Here is a 14,405-nt window from a genome sequence, read left to right as displayed (position 1 = left end):
TGCACTGGGTCTTTTGCTCTTACTCTTGTGGTGAGTCCGTGTGTGTATTTACTCACCCGTTCGTACTCAGCTATTTGTGGTTTCAGGGGGTGGTCGATCCACAGTTCCTGGCCCCGCCTCTTCGCTGGTCGCTGCTAGGTCCACTCTCTCCCTGATCCAAGTGCTTTAATCGTAACGTCTCTATATCACTCTCCAGAGTGTTCCACTTCCTAACGTGTGTGTGTGCGTGTGTGTGTGTGCGTGTTTATGTGTGTGTGTGTGTGTGTGTGTGTGTGTGTGTGTGTGTGATTGTGTGTGATTGTGTGTGTGTGTGTGTGTGTGTGTGTGTGTTTGTGTGTGTGTGTGTGTGTGTGTCAACCATCACACGAACATTTACATGTTGTTATAATAACAACATCCCCAGCATTTTACTACTGTAATTGATTTAAATACATATTTATTCCTTAACTATTCATTTAACTAATTAGTTTTTTTTACCCTTGTGAACAGAGCTACCACCATTCTTACTACCACCACCACCACCACCACCACCAACGCCATGTCTCACCACCACCACCACTAGCATCACCGCCAGTGGGAGAACCTCACTCCTGGTAGCACCAACCACCACCAACACCACCACCACCACCACCATTACCACCACCACCACCTCCACCACCAATCTGGCTGTGCTGTGTGGCTTGTTTGCACTTACCACAATCACTCTCACTGTGTATGTTTGTATGCTGAGAAAAAACAGTAAATTCTTCAACGAACTACCAGACACAGGTGAGATAATGAACTACCAGACACAGGTGAGATAATGAACTACCAGACACAGGTGAGATAATGAACTACCAGACACAGGTGAGATAATGAACTACCAGACACAGGTGAGATAATGAACTACCAGACACAGGTGAGATAATGAACTACCAGACACAGGTAGATAATGAACACCAGACACAGGTGAGATAATGAACTACCAGAACAGGTGAGATAATGAACTACCAGACGCAGGTGAGATAATGAACTACCAGACACAGGTGAGATAATGAACTACCAGACACAGGTGAGATAATGAACGACCAGACACAGGTGAGATAATGGAACTACCAGACACAGGTGAGATAATGAACACCAGACACAGGTGAGATAATGAACTACCAGACACAGGTGAGATAATGGAATACCAGACACAGGGAGATAATGAACTACCAGACACAGGTGAGATAATGAACTACCAGACACAAGGTGAGATAATGAACTACCAGAACAGGTGAGATAATGAACTGCCAGACACAGGTGAGATAATGAACTACCAGACACAGGTGAGATAATGAACTACCAGACACAGGTGAGATAATGAACTACCAGACACAGGTGAGATAATGAACTACCAGACACAGGTGAGATAATGAACTACCAGACACAGGTGAGATAATGAACTACCAGACACAAGTGAGATAATGAACTACCAGACACAGGTGAGATAATGAACTACCAGACACAGGTGAGATAATGAACTACCAGACACAGGTGAGATAATGAACTACCAGACACAGGTGAGATAATGAACTACCAGACACAGGTGAGATAATGAACTACCAGACACAGGTGAGATAATGAACTACCAGACACAAGTGAGATAATGAACTACCAGACACAGGTGAGATAATGAACTACCAGACACAAGTGAGATAATGAACTGCCAGACACAGGTGAGAAAATGAACTACCAGACACAGGTGAGATAATGAACTACCAGACACAGGTGAGATAATGAACTACCAGACACAAGTGAGATAATGAACTACCAGACACAGGTGAGATAATGAACTACCAGACACAGGTGAGATAATGAACTACCAGACACAGGTGAGATAATGAACTGCCAGACACAGGTGAGATAATGAACTACCAGACACAGGTGAGATAATGAACTACCAGACACAAGTGAGATAATGAACTACCAGACACAGGTGAGATAATGAACTACCAGACACAGGTGAGATAATGAACTACCAGACACAGGTGAGATAATGAACTACCAGACACAGGTGAGATAATGAACTACCAGAGACAGGTGAGATAATGAACTACCAGACACAGGTGAGATAATGAACTACCAGACACAGGTGAGATAATGAACTGCCAGACACAGGTGAGATAATGAACTACCAGACACAGGTGAGATAATGAACTACCAGACACAGGTGAGATAATGAACTACCAGACACAGGTGAGATAATGAACTACCAGACACTGGTGAAATAATGAACTACCAGACGCAGGTGAGATAATGAACTACCAGACACAGGTGAGATAATGAACTACCAGACACAGGTGAGATAATGAACTACCAGACACAGGTGAGATAATGAACTACCAGACACAGGTGAGATAATGAACTGCCAGACACATGACACACAGTCAGATAATGAACTACCAGACACAGGTGAGATAATGAACTACCAGACACAGGTGAGATAATGAACTACCAGACACAGGTGAGATAATGAACTACCAAGTGAAATAATGACAGACACAGGTGAGATAATGAACTACCAGACACAGGTGAGATAATGAATGAACTGAACCAGACACAGGTGAGATAATGAACTACACAGGTGAGATAATGACACAGACACAAGTGAGATAATGAACTACCAGACACAGGTGAGATAATGAACTACCAGACACAGGTGAGATAATGAACTACCAGACACAGGTGAGATAATGAACTACCAGACACAGGTGAGATAATGTGAGATAATGAACTACCAGACACAGGTGAGATAATGAACTACCAGACACAGATAATGAACTACCAGACACAGGTGAGATAATGAACTACCAGACACAGGTGAGATAATGAACTACCAGACACAGGTGAGATAATGAACTACCAGACACAGGTGAGATAATGAACTACCAGACACAGGTGAGATAATGAACTACCAGACACAGGTGAGATAATGAACTACCAGACACAGGTGAGATAATGAACTACCAGACACAGGTGAGATAATGAACTACCAGACACTGGTGAAATAATGAACTACCAGACGCAGGTGAGATAATGAACTACCAGACACAGGTGAGATAATGAACTACCAGACACAGGTGAGATAATGAACTACCAGACACAGGTGAGATAATGAACTACCAGACACAGGTGAGATAATGAACTACCAGACACAAGTCAGATAATGAACTACCAGACACAGGTGAGATAATGAACTACCAGACACAGGTGAGATAATGAACTACCAGACACAGGTGAGATAATGAACTACCAGACACAGGTGAGATAATGAACTACCAGACACAGGTGAGATAATGAACTACCAGACACAGGTGAGATAATGAACTACCAGACACAGGTGAGATAATGAACTACCAGACACAGGTGAGATAATGAACTACCAGACACAGGTGAGATAATGAACTACCAGACACAGGTGAGATAATGAACTACCAGACACAGGTGAGATAATGAACTACCAGACACAGGTGAGATAATGAACTACCAGACACAAGTCAGATAATGAACTACCAGACACAGGTGAGATAATGAACTACCAGACACAGGTGAGATAATGAACTACCAGACACAGGTGAGATAATGAACTACCAGACACAAGTCAGATAATGAACTACCAGACACAGGTGAGATAATGAACTACCAGACACAGGTGAGAGTGGGACCTTAAAGTATGTTGAAAGTCAGTACCTACAATTCATAAGTAAATTATTAGAGATCCTTACTTATTTAAAGAACTTAATAACTTATTAGAGATCTTATTTAAAATGTCCTCAAATTATTTTTGAGCCTTATTAGCTTTTATTAATAGTTATTAAAGTACTTGAATTACTTTATCATTTATCCCATTCTCCTGTACTCCAGGTTTTGTTGAGATATAGACTGCAATAATTAGTAACTGAGAATCAGTTACTATTTATGGGAATATCTGTCTGCGAGATTTCATTAAATTATTTAAAATTATGTGAGATAATTCTTTAGTCTCTACAGATTTAACGACACTCTTGCTGCACATCTGTCCTTCTTAAACCTGCGTCCCTTCTTTATTTGCCACCACTCTCGTTGAACATCTTGTCTTCTTACACTGAACATCGTCTTTATTTCAATTATTTTTAGACTGAATATTTCCTTTACTTGATTTTCTAGTTTAGTGTCAGATGGATCCACGTTCTTCACATACCTCATCTATTGTATCTATCGTCTACTGGGGTTAACCGCACACTGCGGGTCTTCCCACGTTGTAATTATCACATACAAAAGGTAGCAACACACTGCGTGTGTTCCCACGATGCAATTATCAAAGAGAATAAGGTGGTCACACACGACTCTTCTTCGCACTGTCTAACTGTCATAAAGTACGTAGCTGGACACTGCGGCTGTTCTTACAGCATCATGTACTCTACTGATACTGGAAAAAGGCATAAACGCATTACTTGTGTACCTACACTCCTCTTATTACTTTCTTGGTCGTCTCTATCCACCTGTCCTTTTCCCCGTTTATTCTAATTTATTTCTGGTGGCCTGGTGGTTAACGCTCTCGCTTCACACGGTGAGGGCCTGGGTTCGATTCCCAGCCAGAGTAGAAACATTGGACGTGTTTCTTTCCACCTGTTGTCTATGTTCCCCATCAGTAAAATGGGAACCTGGGTGTTAGTCGACTGGTGTGGGTCGCATCCTGGGACACTGACCTAAGGAGGCCTGGTCACAGACCGGGCCGCGGGGGCGTTCACCCCCGGAACTCTCTCCAGGTAAACTCCAGGTAATATTCTAAATATCATTTCATCATATCCTTATATATCCTGCAGGCGGGGTCGGGACGTCTGTTTCTACTGCGCCAAGAAGATCCTGCCAACAGGATTACTTACCAGGAGTGGAGCGAGGCGCCCAGGCAACGTATGAAGGGAATGACTCAGGAAGGAGCAAAGACAGACACGGAGCCACAGATGTCTTCAGCCACGGAGCTACAGATGTCTTCAGCCACGGAAGCGAAGGTGGAGCAGCCTACGTTAACGCAGGAGCAGAAATGGAAGATCACAGCCTCCAGGGAATCTTAAAAGGTTATTACAACCCAACGGGAAGAGGAGATAAGGAGCGTGGAACACAGAACTCTAGCCACCGCGAAAGAGAAGCGATGTACTTCAAAAGAAGTTCTGTACACAGCAGTGAGAACAGTCTTTAACAGGGCTGTCTTGCAGTGACGTCCACTATCCTGCGTGCTCCCTCGCTTTCTCTCTCTCTCTCTCTCTCTCTCTCTCTCTCTCTCTCTCTCTCTCTCTCTCTCTACCTCGTTGATCGCAACCTGCCCGCCGAATATAACAAATCAATAATCTTTACGAAGCTATAAAATAATAACAGTAACAGCGGTTATAGAGAATATAAACACTTTACCATGAAATATAAATTGAAGCATTCTAGCTAGTTTTTTTATTATATATATATAAATATATATATATATATATATATATATATATATAGTTCCTTGATAATGTGAGTAGTCACGAAAGCGCTTGGAATTTCTCTATTCTTTCAGAGTGGTTGTTTTGCATATATATATATATATATATATATATATATATATATATATATATATATATATATATATATATATATATATATATATATATATATATATATATATATATATATATATATATATATATATATATATATATATATATATATATATATATATATATATATATATATATATATATATATATATATATATATATATATATATGGGAAGAACAGTGCCTGCACTCTGAAGGAGGGGTGTTAATGTTGCAGTTTAAAAACTGTAGTGTAAAGCACCCTTCTGGCAAGACAGTGATGAAGTGAATGATGGTGAAAGTTTTTCTTTTTCGGGCCACCCTGCCTTGGTGGGAATCGGCCAGTGTGATAATAATAAAAAAAATATATATACATATGTGTGTGTATGTGTATATGTGACTTCCTGTGTGTGTATCTCTGGTTGACAGGATGTTTCACCATAAGCTTATGTTACTCAGATGTTTTTCGTATTACTATTTAGTACCCCTGCAATTGCTGCTACTGCAACTGCTGCTGCGTCTGCTGCTCCTGCATCTGTTGTTTCTGCGCTACAACTGCTGTTGCTGCTGCTGGTTCTACATCTGATCTGATGTTACTGCTATACTGACACTCCTGCTTCTGCTACTATAACTGCTGCTATTACTTCTGCAGTTGTTGCTGTTACTACAAGTGATGCAGCTGCTGCTGCTCTGACTGCTGTTGCTGCTGCAGAAGATACTATTACTATTATATTTAGAAACACCAGTAATAGTTATAAAAAAGAATTTTAATTCTCCAACTAATTTGCTCCAAAAAAGCAAAATGAATCGGAAAATTTAAACAAGAAGAATGATAGGAGGAATAAAAGCAAGAATATGTAAGAATATATAAGGAGATCTTGAGAGTGAAGAATAAAAGCAAGAATATATAAGAATATATAAGAAGATCGTGAGAGAGAACAGCATAAGGATGACAGTGTTACCAATACTATATGTGATATATACTTACGTCCTCACAACAGGTAAGACACATTTCTGTACGTCCTATAATGGTCCAAGTAGGACCGAAACGTCGTCGTAAGTTTCAATCTTCTGTGTGTGGGTTATGTGTGTACTCTATACTGTTGTCAAGACACCAGGTTATCAATAAAATGCTGCAGCCACAGTTGTGGTTTCCATCCCTCAGAAATACTTAAGTATGTACGTCAGTAAGTAAGCATTAGCCGATATTTTAGTCGATATTTTACAAAACAATCTAAAAAAAGGGATAAATCCCACTAGACCCCCCAAAAAATCTTGCTCAGGAACCGCCCACCTTAAGATGCGACCCACCTGTCCTAATGACCTCCTCGTCCCTCTCAGGTGCGTCCATCATCACCTCAGATCACACGGAGGTGGTGATGGAACTTCCTGACAACGAGATAGTCACCCTGATGGCGTGTACCTCGGACGCCAACACTTGGTTTACTATAAAGGGAAAAGGCACCAGTCCAGACACCCAAGTTATCACTCAAGAAGTTATAGAAGAAAAAAACAAACTTCACCTCATCTTTACGCACACTGTAAGAAATTTGTGATCATTGTTTAGCATATACATATGCATGTATATATATATATATATATATATATATATATATATATATATATATATATATATATATATATATATATATATATATATATATATATATATATATATATATATATATATATATGTCATGCCGAATATGTAAAACTGGTCAATTAAATTAAGTCCTTTCTAAAATTTTCTCTTATACGTTTAAAGATATATTTTTTTTTCATTAATGTTGATGTACAAATTCATAATTTTGCACCAAAAGGAACTTAGAAAACTTACCTAACCTTATTATAGCAGGAACAATTTATTTTAGCCTAACTCAACTAAATATATTTTAGATTTGTTTGCAATAATTTAATACTAAACAAACACAGTGAAATATGTATATTTTTTTCGTTAGGTTCAGAATGATTTTGGCGAAATTATTGCATACACAAATTTTCACTTGTCCTATACAAAAAAAATAAAAGCATTAATGATGCAATCATAAAAATGCTAGATCTGCTTTACACAGCATTGGAAAATAAGGAATATCCACTAGGAATTTTTATTGACCTAAGAAAAGCTTTTGACACAGTAGACCACGACATCCTACTCCACAAACTTGACCATTACGGTATAAGAGGCCATGCGCTTGTTTATTTTAAATCTTACCTTACTAATAGGTATCAGTATGTTACCATTAAAGACACAGCATCAGCAACACGGCCACTTGATACTGGAGTTCCGCAGGGAAGTGTCCTTGGTCCCCTGCTCTTCCTCATATACATCAATGATCTTCCAAACGTATCCCAACACCTGAAACCCATTCTCTTTGCTGACGACACTACTTATGTCATCTCTCACCCTAATCTTGCCACCCTCAACACCATTGTTAACGAGGAGCTGATCAAACTATCGACTTGGATGACAGCCAATAAACTGACAAAACCTACTATATTATGTTTGGTAGCAGAGCAGGAGATGCACAAATTAACATTAAGATCGACAACACTCTAATTACCAGACATAATGAGGGCAAATTCCTAGGCCTGTACCTTGACAACAACCTGAATTTCAGCACCCATATCCAACACATAACCAAAAAAGTATCCAAAACAGTTGGGATCCTCTCCAAGATACGATACTACGTGCCGCAAAATGCCCTTCTCACACTATACCACTCACTTATTTATCCTTACCTCACCTATGCTATTTGTGCTTGGGGATCAACTGCAGCAACACACCTAAAGCCAATAATAACCCAACAAAAAGCTGCAGTAAGAATAATCACTAAATCCCATCCCTGGCAACACACCCCCCCACTCTTCATAGATCTAAACTTACTCCCTGTTCAGTACATCCACACTTACTACTGTGCAATCTACATCTACAGGACCTTAAACTCCAATATCAACCTTGACCTAAAACGCTTTCTTGATAGTTGTGACAGAACCCACAGGCATAACACCAGACACAAACATCTCTACGACATTCCCCATGTCCGACTAAACCTTTACAAAAATTCAATGTATGTCAAAGGCCCTAAAATCTGGAACACCCTACCTGAGAACTCTAGAACTGCAGACACATTCATCACCCTCAAAACTACCATTAGAAAACATCTTATCTCCCTGATAAACCCCATCAACTAACTACACGAATACCACCTGGTGGTTCACACTTACACTCACTCACCCATTTGACCATAAACAGAAATATTAATCTCAATCTTAAAATAATGAATCCTATGATACTCCAATACTGAAACTATGTACTGTGCCAAAACAAAAGCATTCACATTGCTAAACTCACAAACTAGTATTTAGTCACTTAGCCATAATACCAACTTACCTCATAATTTGTAATATTTTAAAATAAAGAATTAAACTAAGTCTGCCCGAAATGCCTAGCCATGCTAGGCGTTCTAGTGGTATACTCTGTAATCATTATTTAACTACATGTAAACCACACAACAACCAAATTCTGTAAATTCAACATTGTAATCTTTATAGAGAATAAACTTTGAATTTGAATTTGAATTTGAATACGGCAAGATGAGCGTTGCTATTTAAGCCAAGATCGCAAGTTCTGCCTATTCGGCACGACATATACATATACATATAATAATAATAATAATAATGATAATAATAATAATAATAATAATAATAATAATAATAATAATAATAATAATAATAATAATAATAATAATAATAATAATAATAATAATAATAACAATAATAATAATAATAATAATTTCTTTTGTACATCTCGTACAGTCTGTCACTATGATCTACGTTGGAGTACTGTGTCTGGACTTCGACCTGGGGTCACCTTACAATCGTACGCTCATCCTCAGCAGTGTGAAATCTGTCTTGTGGCGTGTGTGTGTCACTGCTGAACTGTGTCGTGAGTCCTCCTGAAGAGTTGTTTGGTGTGTGTACTCACCTATCTGTACTCACCTATTTGTGGTTGCAGGGGTCGAGTCTTAGCTCCAGGCCCCGCCTCTTCACCGGTTGCTACTGGGCCCTCTCTCTCCCCGCTCCATGAGCTTTATCAAACCTCGTCTTAAAACTGTGTATGGTTCCTGCCTCCACTACGTCATTTTCTAGGCTATTCCAATGCCTTACAACTCTATGACTGAAGAAATACTTCCTAATATCTCTCTGACTCATTTGTGTCTTCAACTTCCAATTGTGGCCTCTTGTTTCTGTGTCCCCTCCCTGGAACATCCTGTTTTTGTCTACCTTGTCTATTCCACGCAGTATTTTATATGTCGTTATCATGTCTCCCCTGACCCTCCTGTCCTCCAGTGTCGTCAGGCCGATTTCCCTTAATCTTTCTTCATAGGACATTCCCCTTAGCTCTGGAACTAACCTTGTGGCAAACCTTTGTACTTTCTCTAGTTTTTTGACGTGCTTTATCAAGTGCGGGTTCCAAACAGGTGCTGCATACTCCAGTATGGGCCTGACATACACGGTGTACAGTGTCTTGAACGATTCCTTACTAAGGTATCGGAATGCTGTTCTCAGGTTTGCCAGGCGCCCATATGCTGCAGCAGTTATCTGATTGATGTGTGCTTCCGGAGACATGCTCGGTGTTATGCTCACCCCAAGATCTTTCTCCTTGAGTGAGGTTTGCAGTCTTTGGCCACCTAGCCTATACTCTGTCTGTGGTCTTCTGTGCCCTTCCCCTATCTTCATGACTTTGCATTTGGCAGGATTAAATTCGAGAAGCCATTTGCTGGACCAGGTGTCCAGTCTGTCCAGGTCTCTTTGAAGTCCTGCCTGGTCCTCATCAGATTTAATTCTCCTCATTAACTTCACATCATCTGCAAACAGGGACACTTCTGAGTCTAACCCTTCCGTCATGTCGTTCACATATACCAAAAATAGCACTGGTCCTAGGACCGACCCCTGTGGGACCCCGCTCGTCACAGGTGCCCACTGTGATACATCATTACGTACCATGACTCGTTGTTGCCTCCCTGTCAGGTATTCTCTGATCCATTGCAGTGCCCTTCCTGTTATATGCGCCTGATGCTCTAGCTTCTGCACTAATCTCTTGTGAGGAACTGTGTCAAAGGCCTTCTTGCAGTCCAAGAAGATGCAATCAACCCACCCCTCTCTCTCGTGTCTTACTTCTGTTATTTTATCATAAAACTCCAGAAGGTTTGTGACACAGGATTTGCCTTCCGTGAATCCGTGCTGGTTGGCATTTATACTCTTGTTCCGTTCCAGGTGCTCCACCACTCTCCTCCTGATAATCTTCTCCATAATTTTGCATACTATACACGTCAATGACACAGGTCTATAGTTTAGTGCCTCTTTTCTGTCTCCTTTTTTAAAAATGGGAACTACATTTGCCGTCCTCCATACTTCAGGTAGTTGCCCAGTTTCCAGGGACGTGTTGAAGATTGTGGTAAGTGGCACGCACAACATATCTGCTCCCTCTCTAAGGACCCACGGGGAGATGTCCGGTCCCATTGCCTTTGAGGTATCAATGTCCCTTAGCAGTTTCTTCACCTCCTCCTCATCTGTATGTATGTCGTCCAACACTTGTTGGTGTATTCCTTGCTGGTGTCCCCATCTGGTCTGTCCCCCCAGAGTCCTTCCTGTCTCTACTGTAAATACTTCCTTAAATCTCGTGTTGAGCTCCTCACATACCTCTTGATCGTTTCTTGTGAGTTCTCCACCTTCTTTCCTCAGCCTTATCACCTGGTCCTTGACTGTTGTCTTCCTCCTAATGTGGCTATACAGCAGTTTCGGGTCAGATTTGACTTTCGATGCTATGTCGTTTTCATACTGTCGCTGGGCCTCCCTCCTTATCTGTGCATACTCGTTTCTGGCTCTTCTACTAATCTCCTTGTTTTCCTGGGTCCTATGCCTCCTGTACCTTTTCCATTCTCTGTTGCACTTAGTTTTTGCCTCCCTACACCTTCGGGTAAACCAAGGACTCGTTTTGGTCTTCCTATTATTTCTGTTTCCCTTGGGAACAAACCTTTCCTCTGCCTCCTTGCACTTTGTTGCCACATATTCCATCATCTCGTTTACTGATTTTCCTACCATTTCTCTGTCCCACTGAACCTCCTGCAGGAAGTTTCTCATACCTGTGTAGTCCCCCCTTTTATAGTTTGGCCTGTTCCCTTCAGTTCCTGTTACCTTCTCCACTTGTAACTCTACTATATAATCAAAACTCAGAACCACGTGATCGCTAGCTCCAAGGGGCCTCTCGTAAGTGGTGTCCTCAATGTCTGAACTGCTCAGGGTGAACACAAGATCCAGTCTTGCTGGCTCATCCTCCCCTCTCTCTCTGGTTGTGTCCCTGACATGTTGATGCATGAGGTTTTCAAGTACCACATTCATCATCTTGGCTCTCCATGTTTCGGGACCCCCATGTGGCTCCAGGTTTTCCCAGTCGATCTCCCTGTGGTTGAAATCGCCCATTACCAGTAACTTTGCTCTGCTCGAGTGAGCTCTTCTTGCCACCTCAGCCAGTGTGTCCACCATCACCCTGTTGTTTTCTTCGTACTCCTCTCTTGGCCTCCTGCAGTTCTGTGGTGGGTTATACATCACTCCAATGACTACTTTATGTTCTCCGGACTGAATTGTACCTACAATGTAGTCTCTTTCTCCAATCATGTCCATGCCTTCCATTTCCTCAAATCCCCATCGGTGTTTTATGAGCAGTGCAACCCCTGCTCCCCCTCTACTCCTTCTATCTTTCCTCAGGATCTGATATCCCGTTGGGAAGATTGTGTCTGTTATTGTCTCAGCGAGTTTTGTTTCTGTGACTGCTATGATGTCTGGGGATTTTTCACTGATTCTTTCGTTCCACTCCTCATGTTTATTCATTATTCCATCCGCGTTTCTGTACCAAACTTTCAGTTTCTTTTCTATCATTGTGGTCATGCAAGAATATTGGGGTTGGGGGAGCGAGAGCCTTGGTGGGGGCCTATATGGGGCTGTGGTGTAGGTGGGGTTTGTGATGATGGGGGTGGGGTCAGAATGCCCATAAGGGACAACTGTTGGGGTGAGGTTTTTGATATGGGGGTTGGTGGCAGAGGGAACAGTGAGTGGGTTGTAGTATAGGTTGCTCAGTTGCGTTGGGAATGTCGCGGTTGGAGTCTTTTGGTGGGAGATTCTGTGGGGTGTGTTTGCCCTTCCTCCTGTGTGTGTGTGTGTGTGTGTGTGTGTGTGTGTGTGTGTGTGTGTGTGTCTGTGTGTGTGTGTCTGTGTGTGTGTGTGTGTGTGTGTGTGTGTGTATGTGTGCGTGTGCTTGTGTGAGCAATTACTTCTGTATATACCTAATATAAACATCATTTAGATTAACATTTATATACAGTTCCTTCAGATGAAGTTATCGATAAAAGTCTTTCAACTTTCAGCCATCCTACCTCCGACATGTTCAATACAGGAATTATTGGAAACTGAAGCAGTAGATAACGTCTTCAAGAATTCCTCCGGCTCCTCTAACGTCTTTAACATCTACCCAAGAGAAATTTCTCCCTCCCCGAGCCTCCCAGAAGCCACTGAGGTTCCCGAGTGTACTCCTGAATGCATAGATGCCACTAGCAATGCTCCAGGGTTCCTTGACGGCGAGGTTATTAAGCCAGGAGCAGCATACCTGGCGACGTGTACCCAGACAATGAGAGGTCCCTGTCGGTGTCCAACGCAGGTAGCGCTGGTGGCCCTGTGTGTAGTGTTTGGTCTTATCTCGCTCCTCCTCACTATCTGTATGTGCTGCAGAAGGACTCACCAAAAACTGTATCCAGGTAAGTTGAGAGGTTCTCTATTTTCGCGTGTGTCTTCCGGTCCGTGTCATTATCTACCAATAAGCGTCTTGCTCTACCAGCTGAAGTCATTCTCTACCAATATATGTGATTCTCCATCTAAAACATTGTGTTGCCCTACTTTACCAGCCTGTGTATATCTGAACCAGTCTGTGCCATTCCTCACTGTGTCTATGTTCTAAAACAAGTTATCTTCATTCTGTCTAGGAAAGCTCCACAGTAAATACTTTTAATTTCAGGCTCGCCAGAAGCTGAATATTCCCTCGACGTGGTGACTGTCCCACTTTCTGAACAAGAAAATATCTCCTTCGGACGAAAGGGAAAGAAACGCCAGAAGAGAGACTTCCCTCAGAAGGAATAATAAGGCAGTTTGACGAAATGTATTAGACGACTTTTCGCTCTGTATAGACCTTTCCCTCCACTTCTCTCTCTCTCTCTCTCTGTCTCTGTCTCTCTCTCTCTCTCTCTCTCTCTCTCTCTCTCTCTCTCTCTCTCTCTCTCTCTCTCTCTCTCTCTCTCTCTCTCTCTCTCTCTCTCTCTTTCTCTTTCTGACATTCCCATCTTTATTCCTTTATGAAGTTCTATGGTACTAGGCTGTAGTTCAGACATAAATAGTAACTGAACAACAGGATGGTAGTTATTATTATTATTATTATTATTATTATTATTATTATTATTATTATTATTATTATTATTATCATCATCATTATTGTTATCATTATTATTATATTCATGGGGAAGCTAAAATTCTTAAGGGTCAGACAGCGCCCAAGGGGAATGGAAGACAATCAGTTCAAGGAGTAAGAGGAACGAACTATTGTCTTGAATCAAGAACCGGTCAGGGGCATCAAGGCACTTCTCCCTTGAGAGGAGTAACAAGTGTATTCAATTGATAAAATACCATTTTCATCATGAAATTTTGATCTAGTAGAGAATCGTGAATCATCAGATTATTATTATTATAATCAAAGGGGAAGCACTAAACCCGGAGGATTATACAGCG

At 41.2% G+C, this 14,405-nt stretch overlaps 2 protein-coding genes across 3 annotated transcripts in view; both read left to right on the top strand.

The window, feature by feature from the left end:
* LOC128691009 (uncharacterized) overlaps positions 1 to 5,433 on the top strand; it is a 14,043-nt gene extending 8,610 nt beyond the window's left edge. Inside the window, exons 3-5 of the mRNA XM_070089206.1 lie at positions 1 to 30; positions 490 to 768; positions 4,830 to 5,433. The exon at positions 1 to 30 is cut by the window's left edge and continues 100 nt beyond it. Of these exons, the coding sequence (XP_069945307.1) occupies positions 1 to 30; positions 490 to 768; positions 4,830 to 5,203 (683 nt within the window). The 3' untranslated portion in view covers positions 5,204 to 5,433. The remainder of the gene's footprint in view (positions 31 to 489; positions 769 to 4,829) is intronic.
* A 360-nt stretch (positions 5,434 to 5,793) lies between these two features.
* LOC128691172 (uncharacterized) lies at positions 5,794 to 14,075 on the top strand. 2 transcript variants are annotated; one of them, XM_053780018.2, is made up of 5 exons: positions 5,794 to 6,574; positions 6,915 to 7,114; positions 9,390 to 9,453; positions 12,998 to 13,384; positions 13,642 to 14,075. In XM_053780018.2, the coding sequence occupies exons 1-5, from the start codon at positions 6,523 to 6,525 to the stop codon at positions 13,761 to 13,763; spliced, it is 825 nt and encodes a 274-aa protein (XP_053635993.1). In that variant the 5' UTR covers positions 5,794 to 6,522; the 3' UTR covers positions 13,764 to 14,075. The 2 variants fall into 2 exon arrangements, with proteins under 2 accessions (XP_053635993.1, XP_069945308.1); XM_070089207.1 differs by having other exon boundaries at positions 5,796 to 6,574; positions 9,390 to 9,519.
* Positions 14,076 to 14,405: the final 330 nt, after the last annotated feature.

Source organism: Cherax quadricarinatus, chromosome 27 (assembly GCF_038502225.1).
Source record: "Cherax quadricarinatus isolate ZL_2023a chromosome 27, ASM3850222v1, whole genome shotgun sequence".
In the NCBI taxonomy this organism is placed as follows: Eukaryota; Metazoa; Arthropoda; class Malacostraca; order Decapoda; family Parastacidae; genus Cherax; species Cherax quadricarinatus.
Note: the sequence above shows the minus strand (reverse complement) of the source record. Positions and strands in the feature narration are given on the sequence as shown.

What these genes read in the sequence shown, in the direction of transcription:
- LOC128691172 (XM_070089207.1), top strand. Translation starts at nt 6,523, where the DNA reads ATGACAGTGTTACCAATACTATATGTGATATATACTTACGTCCTCACA. An exon ending in ACCTCATCTTTACGCACACT is followed by an intron (nt 7,115 to 9,389) that starts GTAAGAAATTTG and finishes CATCTCGTACAG; the next exon opens with TCTGTCACTATGATCTACGT. An exon ending in TGTCACTGCTGAACTGTGTC is followed by an intron (nt 9,520 to 12,997) that starts GTGAGTCCTCCT and finishes TTCAACTTTCAG; the next exon opens with CCATCCTACCTCCGACATGT.